Source organism: Pantherophis guttatus, chromosome 16, assembly GCF_059756535.1.
Source record: "Pantherophis guttatus breed Tessera chromosome 16, ASM5975653v1, whole genome shotgun sequence".
NCBI lineage: Eukaryota > Metazoa > Chordata > Lepidosauria > Squamata > Colubridae > Pantherophis > Pantherophis guttatus.
This window is the reverse complement of record NC_142078.1, coordinates 6,376,757-6,393,697: the sequence shown is the minus strand read 5'-3', so window position 1 is coordinate 6,393,697 and position 16,941 is coordinate 6,376,757. Positions and strand designations below refer to the sequence as shown.

General features: G+C 45.7%; 1 protein-coding gene across 1 annotated transcript in view; it reads left to right on the top strand.

The window, feature by feature from the left end:
- Positions 1-16,941, top strand: part of EEIG1 (estrogen-induced osteoclastogenesis regulator 1) — a 61,262-nt gene that overhangs the window by 24,677 nt on the left and 19,644 nt on the right. The window contains exons 2-3 of the mRNA XM_034438701.3: positions 11,619-11,739; positions 14,939-14,968. Coding sequence (XP_034294592.1) covers positions 11,619-11,739; positions 14,939-14,968 — 151 coding nt within the window. The remainder of the gene's footprint in view (positions 1-11,618; positions 11,740-14,938; positions 14,969-16,941) is intronic.

Sequence of the window (16,941 nt, the reverse complement as noted above, 5' to 3'; positions counted from 1 at the left end):
ACTTTTGGTGGGGAGGTAAGACTGTTCCGTGCGCCTTTGGCGTTGAGTCATGCCGGCCACATGACCACGGAAATGTCTTCGGACAGCGCTGGCTCTTCGGCTTTGAAACGGAGATGAGCACCACCCCCTAGAATCGGGAAAGACTAGCACATATGTACGAGGGGAACCTTTACCTTTACCTTTACCTTTACTCAACGTTGCACAGAAGAAGACAGTAGTTTCCATTTCTTATGCCTTCTTTATCTACATCCATTTTCATCCTTTCTCTGCATGGTTCCCAAAAGAATCACCGGTGTCATTCTAATGGGACCTCCCCAGAAGACCGAATGGGAATGAGCCCTTCAAAAACTTGTTCCTCGTCTCCGTCTCTACAGCAGGTTCTGACAGATTCTGGCGAACCGATAGCGGAAACTTTGAGTAGTTCGGAAAACCGGTAGCGGAAATTTTGAGTAGTTCAGAGAACCAGCAAATGCCACCTCTGGCTGGCCCCAGAGCGGAGTGGGAATAGAGATTTTGCAATATCCTTCCCCCAGGAGTGGGGAGGAAATGGGGATTTTGCAGTATCCTTCCCCTGGAGTGGGGAGGAAATGGGGATTTTGCAGTATCCTTCCCCTGCCACACCCACCAAACCACGCCCACAGAACCGGTAGTTAAAAAATTTGAATTTCACCACTGCGTTTCTACCTTCTCCACTCTACGAGCAATGCTTGCTTGGGTTTTATAAGCGACCGCCTTACGTCACCCATGTTCCTCTTCCCCAAAAGACCAAATGGGGACAGGAACATGGACAACTGAGGTGGCCACCCATGAAACCCAACCCTTGCTAGTAGAGTGGAGAAGGTAGAACTTAAGACCTGAGGGACACACTTTGGAAGGCCCACATTTGGCTCAACTCTGTTGGGCGAGGATCACTTAGCCAGCTACCAAACGCATGTTTCTTTTCTCCATTAGCTAGAAATAGTTCACATTCCCTTGTAAGGTCAGGAGACACTAGATTTATTTGTGGATCTGCAGTGAACGTAGCCACAAAACACACACACACACACACCATCCCAAAGCTTTGTAGTTCACTTCTGCTGAAGTTCCTCTACCCTGGATTGCAGCCTGAGGTTGCTTAATGACCCTTGAGATAGTTCTCTCTGGCAGTCAGCCATGGCTCCCGCCCAAAAAAATAACCCACGTCCTCTTCTGTTCACGTAGCAATCTGGGCTTAGGTTGAACTTCCCCGTCATTTATTTATTTATTCATTTAGCTTGTCAAACATGTACGAGATAGGAGCCTTGGTGGCGCAGCAGACTAAAGCACTGTTAAGTAACACCAGCTGCCTGCAGTTACTGCAAGTTCGAATCTCACCAGGCTCAAGGTTGACTCAGCCTTCCATCCTTCCGAGGTAGGTAAAATGAGGACCCGGTTTGTGGGGGCAATAAGCTGACTTTGTATAAAAAAGAACACCGCTTATGAGGCCCCCGAAAGCCCTACTAAGCAGGTATATACAAAAGCATGAAGGCTATTGCTTAACGCATTGTAAGCCGCCCTGAGTCTCCGGAGAAGGGCGGCATATAAATTGAACCAATAAATACAATAAATAAATAACAGATATAAGTATAAACATGGATATGAATACAGGAAATGGGGACGAATAAATGGGGACCGTAGGACAGGGACGGAAGGCACGCTGGTGCGCTTATGCACACCCCCTTAGAAATGGGGTGAGGTCAACAGTAGACAGTCTAAGGTTAAATTTATGGGGGCTTGAGGATGTAACCATGGAGTTAGGTAGTACATTCCAGGCGTTGACCACTCGGTTGCTGAAGTCGTATTTTCTGCAATCGAGTTTGAAGCGGTTTACCTCGAGTTTGTATCGATTGTTTGCCCGTGTATTATTGCGGTTGAAGCTGAAGTAATCATTGACAGGTAGGACGTTGTAACGGACAATTTTGTGCACTACGCTTAGGTCAGACCGTAGGCGCCGTAGTTCTAGGTTGTCCAAGCCCAAAATTTCGAGCCTGGTGGCCTAAGGTATTCTGTTGCGAGCAGAGGAGTGGAGTACACTTCTCGTGAAATACCTCCGGACCCGCTCAGTTGTATTAATGTCCGATATACAGTGTGGATTCCAGGCAGACGAGCTGCATTCGAGAATTGGTCTGGCAAAGGTTTTGTATGCCCTAGTTTGCAGTATAATATTACCGGAGAAGAAGCTTCGCAAGATTAGATTTACAGCTCTTAATGCCTTTTTGGCAATGCTGTTACAGTGAGCTCTGGGGCTTAGGTCCTTTGAGATGAATACTCCTAGATCCTTGACAGAGTGAGGGCCGTCTACGAGGTGGTATGCGCCCAACTTGTATTTAGTGTTCTGATTTTTGTTGCCAATGTTGGCTCTGGTCAGACGTTATTCAGATTCACGTTCTCCTAACACGGCTACGGGTCTCGCCTCAGCCCTGTAATCCTCTCTGCCTTTTCTTCCCCCTCCTTCGGCTGCATTACTCCAACCGGCATTAAGTTTTCCAGTAATAACGGCAAAGTTAGAGCCATAAAACTTTATATATGGCAGGGACTTGGACCTCATCAGCAGACTGCCTCCCTGCCAAGGCGGCCTTAAAACCCTGAGAAGACTACTTCTCATTGTGTTTTATCTGTGTGACCTGCCAAAGACTCATCCATCCCTTAAAATTCAGGGCTGCTTCATAATAGAGTACAAGAATGGCCTTTACGGCATTTCAGACATAAACCATCGCTGTTCTCTTACCTACGTCTCGTACGTGGTGGGTCCATCTAGCTAATTGTGTTGTTTTCTCAGCAGAGATCGCTTGGAAATCAATACCCTGTTTCAGTGGTGGGTTTCAATTTTTTTTACTACCGGTTCTGTGGGTGTGGCTTGGTGGGTGTGGCATGGCTTGGTGGGCGTGGCAGGGGAAGGATACTGTAAAATCTCCATTCCCTCCCCACTCCAGGGAAAAGTTACTGCAAAATCCCCATTTCCTCCCGATCAGCTGGGACTCGGGAGGCAGAAAATAGATGGGGGTGGAGCCAGTCAGAGGTGGTATTTACCAGTTCTCTGAACTACTCAAAATTTCCACTACCGGTTCTCCAGAACTGGTCAGAACCTGCTGAAACCCACCTCTGCCCTGTTTCCCCAAAAATAAGACATCCCCTGATAATAAGCCCTCCCCAAAAATATTTAACCGCAGAGCTGGAAGTCTGGTAAGATGGCAAGTGGAGCCCCACCTTGCTCAACGCGCCCCGAAATAATAAGACCTTCCCGAAAATAAGACCAAGCACTTATTTCGGGGTTCAAAAAAATATAAGAGCGGGTCTTATTTTCGGGGAAACACGGGTATTGTGATTGGCTTGCAAAACAAAATCGGCCTTATAAACCGGTTTGCCCGTGGCAGTGTCTGGATTTATCACAGTTTAGTCCTGGCTCTGAATGCTGGCTTTGTGACAAAATGCAAGAACAACTCAATCATCCTCAAATTACAACTGATTTTTTAGTGACCATTCAAAGTTATAACGGCACCGGAAAAAGTGAATTATGATCATTCTTAACCGTTATGTGTTGCCCTAGCTCAGCTTCAGCATGCCGACCAGCTGATTTTTGGGCCTTCCGGGCCCACCGGAAAACGAACCATTTCCGGCCTGTGGACGGTCTCAGGGGGGTGGGGAATGCCATTTTCGTCCTCCCCAGGCTCCTAGAAAGCCTCTGGAGCCTGGGGAGAGAAAAATGGGCGTTCCAATCCCACCGGAAGTCAGGAAACAGGCCATTTCTGGCCTCTGGAGGGCTTCCAGGGGGGAGTGGGGAAGGCTGTTTTTGCCCTCCCCAGGCTCCAGGAAAGCCTCTGGAGCCTGGGGAGGGCGAAAAACGGGCCTACCTGGCCCACCGTGCCATCGCATGCCAAGAGCGTGCAGGGGTCGCATGCCCGGGGGCAGGGCCATTGAATTATGGGTGTGGGCATTCACCCGCACAACCCCTCCGCGCTCCCCCCGCTCTTGGCACGCAACGGCAAAAAGATTAGCCATCACTGATCTAGCTCATTGGCAAGAAGCTAAGTAGTCCTTTTAGATCAATTTAACTCCGGAACCGGGTTGTCAGAAGCATGTTGGGAAGCGGCGGGAGGCTGAAGCCACTCAAACCGCTGGGTGGTTTCGGGAAAAGATGAGGGTAGTTTTGCGGGTAGAAGAAGGAAGTTGGTCATCTTCAATGCCCTTCAGAGAAAACAAACTGGGATACATCCAAAAAAAAAAAAAAAAAACCCTCCGTTAGGCTCAATTTAAGATTGCATCATTCCCATCCCCTTGTTCAGCGATGACTTGTCTTGCTGAATTACTGCCCTGTTTTTGTGCAAGAAACAAACCCTCGGAGAACAAAACAGCTGGACATTCATCAGCCTTGGCTCGGTTGGGTCTTGGGTGACGTGCGCAAAGTCACGAAGGCATGACTTTTGGCCATGACTGGCTGCGTTGTGAAGACAAGCTACTTTTTGATCCCAAGCCTTACTCTTACGTTGTGGGATGGATGAGCAATTCTTTGACTCAGACTAAGGGGGTCTATGCCCGCTATTTTAGGATCTGGAGGTGTGGTGCAACAAGAGACATCACTTTATCCCAGGAATGTGGATTGAGCAGCTGCCAAACAAGGGACGCCTTTTGTGTGTGTGTGTGTGTGTGTGTGTGTGTGTGTGTGTGTGTAGGTCTTTGGTCATTCGGGTTTTCTCCCGCGTAAAATTGGAAGTGTCTTGGCGACGTTTCGATGAAGTCTCATTCATCATCTTCAGGCTGGTGTTTTCGGCTTCGTGCTTCTAGGACAGCTGCGATCACACACATTGCTCCTAGAAGCACGAAGCCGAAAACACCAGCCTGAAGATGACGAATGAGACTTCGTCGAAACGTCACCAAGACACTTCCAATTTTACGCGGGAGAAAACCCGAATAACCAAAGACCTACATACAAATACCCGCGAAAACCTCAGAAAACAAATATATACATATACATATACATATACATATACATATACATATACATATATATATTTGTTTTCTGAGGTTTTCGCACACGCGCGCGTGTGTGTGTACATATATATGTATATGTATATGTATATATACACACCCCTATACCCCTGTTTCCCCCAAAATAAGACCTCCCTAATAAGCCCAATCGGGCTTTTGAGTGCATGCACTAAAATAAGCCCCCTCCCCAAAAGTATTTAAATACATGCGCAGCCATTCCCCTCCATATCCTCTGGTTAGGACAGAGGTCTGCAACCTTAAATACACAAAGAGCCATTTGGACCAATTTCCCACAGAAAAGAAAACACCGGGAGCCACAAAACCTGGGTGGGCGTGGCCAACTCGATGTCACTCACTCCCACCAAGTCACATGACACATTCCCCAGCCACGCCTACCCAGGTTTTGTGGCTCCCAGTGCTTTTTTTTCCTGTGGGAAACAGGTATCTCTCTCTGTCTCGCGCTTCGCTCCCACTCTGGAATATGGAGCGAGTCACATGATCAAAATTCAGATGCTTGGCAACGGACTCATATTTATGACGGTGGCAGTGTCCCCAAGGTCACGTGATCCCCTTTTGCGACCTTTTAACAAGCAGAATCAATGGGGAAGCCAGATTCACTTAACCGGGTTACTAACTTTATCAACTGCAGTGATTCACTTAACAACCGTGGCAAGAAAGGTCGTAAAACAGAGCCAGGCTCATTTAACAAATGTCTCCCTCTTTAAGAACATAAATTTTGGGCTCAGTTGTGGTCGTAACTCGAGGACTATCTGTCCCTTCAAACCAATTACCGTGTTTCTCCGAAAACAAGACCCTGTCTTATATTTTTTTGAACCCTGAAATAACTGCTTGGTCTTATTTTCGGGGAGGTCTTATTATTTTGGGGTGCGTGGAGCAAGATGGGGCTCCTTTTGCCGTCTTACCTGACTTCCAGCTCTGTCTCCCTAACCCTAAACAGAGGAAATGGCGGGGACCGGTTGCACATGCGTTTAAATATTTTCGGGAAGGGCTTATTTAAGCACATGCGCTCAAAAGCAATTTTATGATGTTTGTGTATCTATATTTTTCTTGACTGTACACCGCCTTGAGTCCTACGGGAGAAAGGCGGTATAGAAATATAATAAATAAATAAATAAAAGCCCAATTGGGCTTATTATCAGGGGATGTCTTATTTTGGGGGAAACACGGTATTTATTTTTTTTCCTTTAACCGGGCACCCTAAGAATGGTGGTAGACAGGAAGGGACCTTGAAGGTCATCTAGTCTAACACCCCACACCCCGCCCCACCCAAGCAGGAGACCCTATACCATAGTGTTCTATAGTGTTCTGCCCCAGCTACGGACCCCAAAGAACGCAGCACACACAAAGTCCGTACAAACCTTAGTTTACTAAATTAAATCAGGCTTTTACAAACAAAGGCTGTTAAGTAACCTCATTAACAGCCTACAAGAATCCAAAGAATAAATAATCGTAATCTTACTAGGGTTGGCAGAAAGCCCAGAAGCAATTTGCAGAGAACTAAGATCAGGACGCGAAGGAGAGTGAACGAAGTTGTTCCCTGCAAATTGCCTCAGTCGTCGTCCTTCCTTAAATAGGCTAGGGGAGTGGCCAATTAGCCCCAAGCCTTACTCTCAAGGAGACCTCCTCCTGAGGAGCCACTCCTGCCTTTTGGCAGCTCTGCGCGCCCCTGCATCGAGAAGAGGCTCCTCCTCTTCTTCCTCTTCACTTAAGGGAGCTTCTGGAGGTTCTGACTGAATCCCCGCCTCTGGCACCACATCTTCTCCAGCCTCCTCATTGTCTGACTCGAGTGCCAGCTGCACAGGCTGATGGCGCAGCACCACACCAGCCTCCTCACTGTCTGAATCAGTTACTAGTTGCAGAGGCCACTGACGGCCGACAACAGTTAGTCTGTTCCCTTCATCTGATGCTTTTATTTCATCTGCAGTGGTTTAAAGCGTCTTCTGATCTCTAGTATCAGATTTCCTTAGAAGATCGATTGCTCGTGCACAAGAGCGAAATCCTGCCTAGACAGCACGATACTGTAAATTTTGGGATGTCCACCGTGAGCTTTTAAAAGCAATTTTTTTCCCCCTACACGGACACACCACGCCTTTGCAGATCTTACATCCAGGAGTGAAATCAAACCAACAGATTTCAAAATGCTTTTTGGCATGAAGAGGGCTGACCCATTAAAAAGGGATGTTCCAAAATGTTTTTCTCTCTCTCTCTTGTCACGATTCTTCTAGAATTAACAGTTGGCTAAGAGAGTGACCTCTATGAGACTAAAACATACACACACACAAAAAATTATGAAAAACATCTGGTTAGTCTTCTTTTAAGCCATTTTTGTTGTGTAGTTTGGAGAGAAACGGCATTCCAGAAGGGTGATGTCAAAATTGTAGAGTTGGCAGTCAAGATGAACAAGGGACAGGATCCAACATCATGAAAAAGTTGCTTCGGGGTGAAGACCGGTGTGTATTGTGAGATTGTGTATCTTGTGTGTTTGTGAGAACCTCCTTAAAGAGGTTAACATGGTTTGGAATTAAGAGAGACACCCACAGCTTGTATGAAGATGTTTCAAGTTGTTGTTGTTGTTGTTGTTAGTTGTGAAGTTGTGTCCGACCCATCGTGACCCCATCAACAACATTCCCCCAGGCCTTCCTGTCCTCTACCATCCTCTGGATTCCATTTAAGCTCACGCCGACTGCTTCGGTGACTCCATCCGGCCACCTCATTCTCTGCCGTCCCCTTCTTCTTCTTTTGTCCTCCATCCTTCCCAGCATTAGGCTCTTCTCCAGGGAGTCCTTCCTTCTCATTAGGTGGCCAAAGCATTTGAGTTTCCTCTTCAGGATCTGGCCTTCTAAAGAGCAGTCAGGGTTGATCTCTAGGACTGACCGGTTGGATGGCCTTACAGTCCAAGGGACTCACAGGAGTCTTCTCCAGCACCAGAGTTCAAGGGCCTCCATTCTTTGACGCTCGGCCTTCCTTATGGTCAAACTTTCACAACCAATGTTTGAAGTAGGCATGGACAGTCTTGTCACCACACGTCTAATTCAAAGGTCCATCTCTCCAGAATCATGTAGAAAAACATTAGGTTCTTTCTGAAGGTTCTACAAGCTTCATCCATCCACTCCTAAACTTCTTGGATCCAAGCATAGCCCCATTCTCTTCTGGCCTATCCTTGGGGGAAAAAAATTGCTCCTCCGTGACGGTGAAGGAACCGTCTCTTAGTCAGCATCCACATCATGCCACCTTGACCAACTGGTTGGGAAAGTGGGAGTAGATCAGGGGTGGGATCTATTTATTTATTTATTTTTAAAATTTTTATACCGCCCCCTCTCCCGAAAGACTCGGGGCGGTGAACAGCCAAAATTAAAAAACATACAATATAAACATTAAAATACTATAAAACAAAATTAAATTCAGCCACTTAGGACCAATTTGGGAGAACCGGATGCTAATTTTACAACTGGTTCGCTGAACCGGTAGTTGCTAGGACTGGTTGACCCCGCCCCTCCCAGGAGTCTCCACGCGGCCCGTTTTGGATGTCAGGTAAGTGCAGGGCTCAGGCGGAGGCTCTGGGAAGATGAAAAACGGGCGTCCTGGAAGTGTGGAAATGGGCCCATTTCCAGAGCCCGCGGGAGGCCGTTTTCGCCCTCCCCGAGGCTCAAGAAAAGCCTCCGGAGCCTGGGGAGGGCGAAAACACCCTCCGCCCCTGCCGTGGTACAGGAGGCCTAATAGGCCATGGATGCCCACCCAGCAAGCAGGCAGAGAACCAGTTGCTAAAATTTTTGAATCCCATCCCTGGAGTAGATCAACTAGAAAGGTTCTCCTCGTTGGAGGAAGGTCCTCCTTGGCTTTTCAGCTCTTTGGATTTCAAGGAAGGAGTCGGTCTTTCTCCACCTTTTGAGGAGGTGACCCCAATTTTGAAACAGGAAATAAGGTCTTTGTAGCCTTCAGGGACATTTGCATGGTTCCAGACGCAGGGGCGACCTCCGTTTGAGAACGTCTATTTAAGGCACAGGTTGAGTTTTTCAGCTTTGCTGCAGGAGAGGACCAATCAACCCAAGGGGCTCACCAGATGCCTCCCCAACTTTCCATGCGAGAGAAAACCATCCTAAGATGTGCATCTGGCCACTGCGTGATGGAGCCAGCGAGAAACCAGACAAATGACTGATCTTCTCGTGATGTTGCTCACCTCTGCTTGTGGGTTATCTTTTCCGTTCCTCCCTCCCTTCGCTTCCTTCCTTTGCATCCGGATTCTTCTGGTCAAATCTGTCTTCTTTTTTTCCACCGATGGTTGTGGGTCAAGCATTGCCTTGTAAGTTTGGGGCATTGCCTTTCTTTTTTTTTTTTTAATTTTTGATGGTGCAGTGCTTCCGATGTTGCGTTGCAAAATCAAATCAAATAGGACCATGTTGATCTCTAAACCTCATGGCCTGGTTGACGGGTTAAATCCTGGTTTACTAGCAGCAGGGACCACATCTTGTTCAGCTTTGCATTGTCACAAACCACAAATAGTGATTTAGAGCAGTGGGGGGGAAACAGACTGTTGTCTTCAATGAAACTGGAGCTGGCTTCTCTCTCTCTCTCTCTCTCTCTCTCTCTCTCTCTCTCTCTCTCTCTCTCTCTTTCTTTCTTTCCTTTCTTTCTCTTCTATCTTTCTTTCTCCCTCTTTCTTTCTCTCCCTCTCTCCCTCTTTCTTTCTCTGTCTTTTTTTTTTCCCTCTTTCTTCCTCTCTCCCTCTTTCTTTCTTTCTTTCTCTGTCTCCTTTCTTTTCCTTCCTTTTGTTCCTTCCTGCCTGCTCTCTTTCTTTCTCTTTCCTTTCTTCTATCTTTCTCCCTCTTTCTTTCTCTCTCTCCCTCCATCCCTCTTTCTTCTTTCTTTTCCTTCCTTCCCTCCCACCCTCTTCCTTCCTTCCTTTCCTCCTTTCCTTCCCTCCATCCCTATTTATTTATTTATTTATTTATTTCTCTTTCCTTCCATCTTTCTTCCTCTTTCTTTCTCTCTCTCCCTCTTTCTCTCTCTCTCTCTCCCTCCCTCCCTTTTTCTTTCTTTCTCTGTCCTTTCTTCTCCTTCCTTTCCACACACCCTCTTTCTTTCTTTCTCTCTCTCTCTCTTTCTTTCTTTCCCCCTCCCTCTCTCTCTTTCTATTCATCTGGTCCAACTCGAATTAAAGCTTCTGCAAGCCTCCTCCTCCTCTTCAAGCTGACCATTTTTCCCCCCTTAGCCAGCTGCATCTTTTCCTTGATGTGGGCAGTTGCATTTTCCCCCCACTTTGATTCTTTTCGGAAAAACACTCAAGGAAACAACAGTGTGAAATGAGCTGTTCCAGAACATGGATCGGCCTGAGCTTACAGGAGGGAGGAAAAAAATGGGTGTTATTTTGAAGTATGTGCTCTCGTCCTAGAGCAATAGATTGATGAGAATTTCTATACAGATACAGATTGAATTACAACAGTTCATTTAGCAGCCATTTGAAGCTTCAAAAGCACTGAATAAAGTGACTTATGACCGTTTTTCACACTTATGACCGTTGCACCGTCCCCGCGGTCAGGTGATCAAAATTCAGGCACCTGGCAACCGACTCACATTTATCACAGTTGTTGTGTCCCAGGATCAGGTGTTCCCCTTTTGCAACTTTAGAATAGAATAGAGTTGGAAGGGACCTTGGAGGTCTTCTAGTCCAACCCCCTGCTCAACAGGGAAGCCAGATTCACTTCGCAGCTGCGTCACTAACTGAACAACTGCAGCGATTCCCCGGACAACTGTGGCAGGAAAGGCCGTAAAATGGGCCAAAACTCACTGAACAACTTCCCTTGCTTTAGCAACAGAAAATTTCGGGCTCAGTTGTGGTCGTATGTTGAGGGCTACCTGGGTATGGAACTGGCTTTCCTTCCAAGGGGGATCCTTGCAGCTTGATCTTCCCCAGCTTCAAACGTTGTTGTGGTCCGCCAGCAGCCTGCGGAGCTGACAGCAGAGTCGGACAGTGAGGAGGCTGGGGAGGACAATGGGCCAGTCCTGGAGTCAGGGGAAGACCCAGACGAGGGCTCTGCATCAGAGGCAGAGCTGGGGCCAGGGCCATCTGGGAGTTATGTGCTGACTCCAGAGCCCCCAGAGTCGGACAGCAGAGAGGCAGAAGAACAGGAGGAGCCTGTTCCTAGTGCATGCATGCGCAGATCTGCCAGAAGGCACAAACAATTAAAACAAAAGGGATGACTTGGGAGTAAGGCCAGGAGATGATTGGCCCCTCCCATAAGGCTTAAAAGAGCAGCAAAGGCTCTTGGGCTCTTTGTAGGAAAGCAACGTTGCTAACTCTGTTTCCAGTCGGCATCTCTTGTTTGTTTCTGAACTTCATGGGGCTTTGCCAAGTAAGGCCTTTGGCAGGGTGTCAAAGAAGATAAAGGTTGGTGATTATCCTGAAGGACTTCTTCCGAAGGACTTGTTTTGCAACTAATTGGGACTCAGCTGGGAATGAACGTAATTCTCAGCTGTTACAATAAAATAGGTTTGTTTGGGACTAATTGTGCATTGTAATTGCTCAGTAAGCCTAGGTCACAACAAACGATAAAGTTGCATCTCTTGTTTTTGTCATTTCCCCCCTCCCCCCCCAGGGAAGAAGTTCAAGAGAACTGTGTCCGTTGGAAGAAGAAATTTACCTTCATCTGCAAAATGAGTGCGAATCCTACCACAGGACTCCTGGACCCCTGCATTTGCCGAGTCTCGGTCCGCAAAGTGAGTCTTTTGATTTTGGGCTGGGACGGTATCAGAGTTTCTTGCGAAAATCAAATCCAGAACCACACAGACAAACTGATTAAGCAGGATTCATGTAACTTCTCTTTATATACATAATAACAGATGAAGTAAGTTTTACAATACCAATAGTAGAGTTCTTTCAACGTAGTAGCAGTTACAAGAAAAAAACAAGGCAGGAGAGAACAGTTAGTTTCATTTCAGCAGAGCAGGCTAGTTTCCGTTTCTCTGCACAGACTCGGAAGCTGCAGACTAAGACCGGCCCTGGCTCCAGTCTGTCTCAGCTCTCAAAGAGTCCTCATTGGCTGACTTAGTTGCTATGCCTATACATTGGCTGACCTTGTTACCATGTCCTATTCCAGTTGATGAATATACTCTGACAGACGGAGCCTCATTGGTAAAACCTCTGGGCTCCCCACAGCTGTTGTAAAAACTCCCCTGCGGAGATGTCTTTGAGTCATAACCCCAAATACAGGAAAAAGCCCTCTTTTTTTGGGGAGCGGGGGGAGCCTATCTGGCTTAGGCTCTGCTCTCTCCAGATCCTTCAGAGAGCCTTTTTCCAAGCATCTTATTACAACTGGTCCTCGGCTTACAACTGTACAAAAATTACAACGGGCCTCTTTGTAGTGCATTTCGGGCACTCGGCAAGCAGCCCACATTTGTGGCTGTTTGCATCATCATCATCATCATCACATTTTATATGCCACTTTGCCCAAAACTGCCATTTATTAAACGGTTTTCGGCAAAACTGGCCGTGGCAAACCGTTGTTTTGCTTAACGACCGGGAGGGGGGGGCGTTCACTTAACAACTGCTGTGAGAAAGGTCGTAAGATTAAGGTCAGTCATTTTACGACTTGCAACCGTGATGGGCAGGCTCTATTATGGTCATAAGACGAGGACTACCTGTACTTATTTATTGGTTCGATTTATATGCCGCCCTTCTCCAGAGACTCAAGGCGGCTTACAATGCGTTAAGCAATTAGTCTTCATACTTTTGTATATACCTGCTTAGTAGGGCTTTTGGTCCCCCCAAGTGGTGTTCTTTTTTTATACAAAGTCAGCTTATTGCCCCCACAATCCGGGTCCTCATTTTACCTACCTTCGAAAGCATGGAAGGCTGAGTCAACCTTGAGCCTGGTGAGATTTGAACTTGCAGTAATTGCAGGCAGCTGGTGCGAGTTAACAGCACTTTAGTCTGCTGCGCCACCAAGGCTCTTCTTAAAAGATTACTTAAAAAAGAAAACTTAAAAGATCTTGCCAGCTACCATTCTGTTTGCAAACTCCTCTTGGGTGAAGCCTAGGAAAAGAAAGTCTAAATAAATCAGGCTCCTCACCTGAAAACCCCCAACCACGTACTTGCTCTCCCCTTTGGAGGTGGTCAGTGAGATCTTGTTCTTGTCCTGGAAAGATTGACCCTCCTGTCCAAACTTTCAAAAAAATCCTTAAAAACTGGTACCTTGCTCAATAGTGGTGACTGAGAGAGGGATCTTGGCATCCTAGTAGACAACCATTTAGATATGAGCCAGCCGTGTGCAGCAGCTGCCAAAAAAGCCAACACAGTTCTGGGCTGCATTAACAGAGGGATAGAATCAAGATCACGGGAAGTATTAATACCGCTTTATAAGGCCTTGGTAAGGCCACACTTGGAATATTGCATCCATGATGGTCACGATGTAAAAAAGATGTGGAGACTCTAGAAAGAGTGCAGAGAAGAGCAACCAAGAGGATTAGGGGACTGGAGGCTAAAACGAGTCACACGTTTTCAGCGCAGGAAGAAATCTTTCCTTCCTGGACGGTATTGGAAACCAAGCCTGTCTCTAAACCTAGTTCCCGATGGCTATGCAAAGCAGATGGCACAACTGTGTTGGCCAAGCCAAGATTGGCTGCATTAACAGAGGGATAGAATCAAGAACACGGGACATTTTTCACTTGTTAGTCTTAATTGCACTTTTAACTGTTAAATTATGAGATTTGGATTTAATTGCTTTTTAACTTTTTCATTAGATGTTTTTTACTGTTGTGAGCCGCCCTGAGTCTGGCTGGAGATAGGGCGGTATATAAATCTCAATAATAATAATAATAATAATAATAATAATAATAATAATAATAATACTTACACCTTACTCGGAACAGCTTACATCCTCCGACGATACCTTAACAGTTCCTAGGTCCTTGGTTAGGACTCGAGCTGCTGAGCTATTAACCAGCCTCAAAGGCTGTGAATCTCACTAAAAATTAACTAATAATAATAATAACAACAACAACAACAACAACAACAATTTACATCCTCCGACGATACCTTAACAGTTCCTAGGTCCTTGGTTGGGACTCGAGCTGCTGAGCTATTAACCAGCCTCAAAGGCTGTGAATCTCACTAAAAATTAAATAATAATAATAATAATAATAATAATAATAATAATAATTAATAATAATTAATAATAATAATAATAATAATAATAATAATAATAATAATAATAATAATTGTTAGTACCACTCTATAATGCATTTTGGTAAGGCCACACTTGGAATCCTGCATTCAGTTTTGGTCACCATGATGTAAAAAAAGGTGTGGAGACTCTAGAAAGAGTGCAGAGAAGAGCAACCAAGAGGATTAGGGGACTGGAGGCTAAAACATATGAAAAACGGTTGCAGGAACTGGGTATGTCTAGTTTGATGAAAAGAAGGACCAGGGGAGACATGATAGCAGTGTTCCAATATCTCAGGGGTTGCCCCAAAGAAGAGGGAGTCAAGCTATTCTCCAAAGCACCTGAAGGCAGGACAAGAAGCAACGGGTGGAAACTCATCAAGGAGAGAAGCAACCTAGAACTAAGGAGAAATTTCCTGACAGTGAGAACAATTAATCAGTGGAACAACTGGCCACCAGAAGTTGTGAATGCTCCAACACTGGAAGTTTTTAAGAAGATGTTGGATAACCATTTGTCTGAAGGGGTGTAGGGTTTCCTGCCTAAGCAGAGGGTTGGACTAGAAGACCTCCGAGGTCCCTTCCAACTCTTATTATTCTATTCTATTCTAAAATTTCCATCCAAGCACCAAAAAAATAAACAAACCAGCATCAAATAGCTTGGGTTGGGTCCCTCGTTTGTAAAATAACTTATGTTTCTCTTGAGTCCTTCTCCGTAAACTGACGTTCTCTTTTCTTTTTTGTTTCCTGTTGTGGCAGGAACTGAAGGGCGGGAAAGCCTATTCCAAGGTAAGAGAACACACCAAGCCATCCAGAGCAAAGCTGTGTTAGATGATGATCGGGTCTGGGTTTGCAAACACGCCTTCCCTCAGCCGTCTCTTGAAACTTGGGGGCAGATCTGGGTTCCTCTTCCTAAAATCGAAGAGAGTTTAGAAGATGCTGGTTGTAAGACGGCTAGAGATTGCAAAGTTAAGCAAGCCAATTTTGCACAGGGTCTCCAGAGCTCCTTTTAAACACCCTACCCCAGAACCTGTACATTGTACCCTAAGTTTTAAAGTAATCTTGGGGTCTGGAGTTTAAAACAACTCGAGAGATCCAAAAAATTATCTAAAACCAGGAGGAAAAATAGCAAAAGTTTCTGAACATCCAGCGTAAGATGGTTCCTTCCGGCCCGAAATTGATCCCACCACCACCAAAACCTTGTTCAAACATGTTATAAGGTGTGAACCAAGCTATTCTCCAAAGCACCTGAAGGCAAGAAAAAGAAGCAATGGGTGGAAACTAATCAAGGAGAGAAGCAACTTAGAACTAAGGAGAAATTTCCTGACAGTGAGAACAATTAATCAGTGGAACAACTTGCCTCCAGAAGTTGTGAATGCTCCAACACTGGAAGGTTTTAAGAAGAGGTTGGATAACCATTTGTCTGAAGTGTTGTAGGGTTTCCTGCCTAAGCAGGGGGTTGGACTAGAAGACCTCCAATAACTCTGTTATCCTCTCCTCTCCTCTCCTCTCCTCTCCTCTCCTCTTCTCCCCTCCCCTCCCCTCCCCTCCTCTCTCTCCTCTTCTCTTCTCTTCTCTTCTCTTCTCTTCTTTATAAAACATATAAAGAACGTTTGCTGGAATTGGATATGTCTAGTTTAATAAAAAGAAGGACTAGGGGAGACAGGATAACAGTCTTCCAATATCTCAGGGGCTGCCCCAAAGAAGAAGGAGTCAAGCTATTCTCCAAAGCACCTGAAGGCAGGAGAAGAAGCAATGGATGGAAACTAATCAAGGAAAGAAACAACCTAGAACTAAGGAGAAATTTCCTGACAGTGAGAACAATTAACCAGTGGAACAACTTGCCTCCAGAAGTTGTAAATGCTCCAACACTGGAAGTTTTTAAGCAGAGGTTGGATAACCATTTGCCTGAAGTGGTGTAGGGTTTCCTGCCTGAGCAGGGGGTTGGACTAGAAGACCTCCAAGGTCCCTTCCAACTCTGTTATTCTATTCTATTCTGACCTCTTTTTAAACCCCAATTTAGACACCCTGATGGCAGAAATCTGCAGGCCAGGCCATTGGAGACAAAGGCACTAATGGATTTCAGGGCCAGACGTGGTTTGATGAAATCCATCACTTCTGGATCGCAGCGATAACAAAGGACTCTTAACAAGTCTAAAACAGGAATCTGGCCTGAAACAGAACCAAAACTGAGTCTTTACGGGTCATTTAACCCTGGCCTGGCTCTTTGGCATGAGGCTATTTATAGTCTTCCCCTAAAAATAAGACAAAGTGTAAAGTGTAAGATATAAATTCCGGCATAATTCATTGCTGAGGATAAACGAAAGACAGGTGGTTTTTTTTTCTCAGCTTGGCCGAGAAGAACAGAGATTTGTCGTGTAAGGACAACCTGTCCCCTGAACAGTGAAGCGTTCAAATTGTTCTAACGTTACACACCAGTAATTTTGCCAGTTGTAAAATATTGAAAATATATCTCTGTGTGTGTGTGTGTGTGTGTGTGTGTGTGTGTGTGGAGAGAGAGAGACAGAGTCAGAAAAAAAGACAGAGAAAGAGAAAAAGAAAGAGAGAGAAGGGGGAACATAGAAAAAGAAAGAGAAAAAGAAAGAGACAGAGAGAGGTGGTACATAGAAAGAGAGAGAAAGACAAAAAGAGACAATGAGAAAAAGACACAGAAAAAGAAAGAGAGACGGGGGACATAGAAAGAGAAAGAAAGAGAGAAAGACAAAAAGAAAGACAAAAAGAGAAAGAGAGACAGAAAAAAG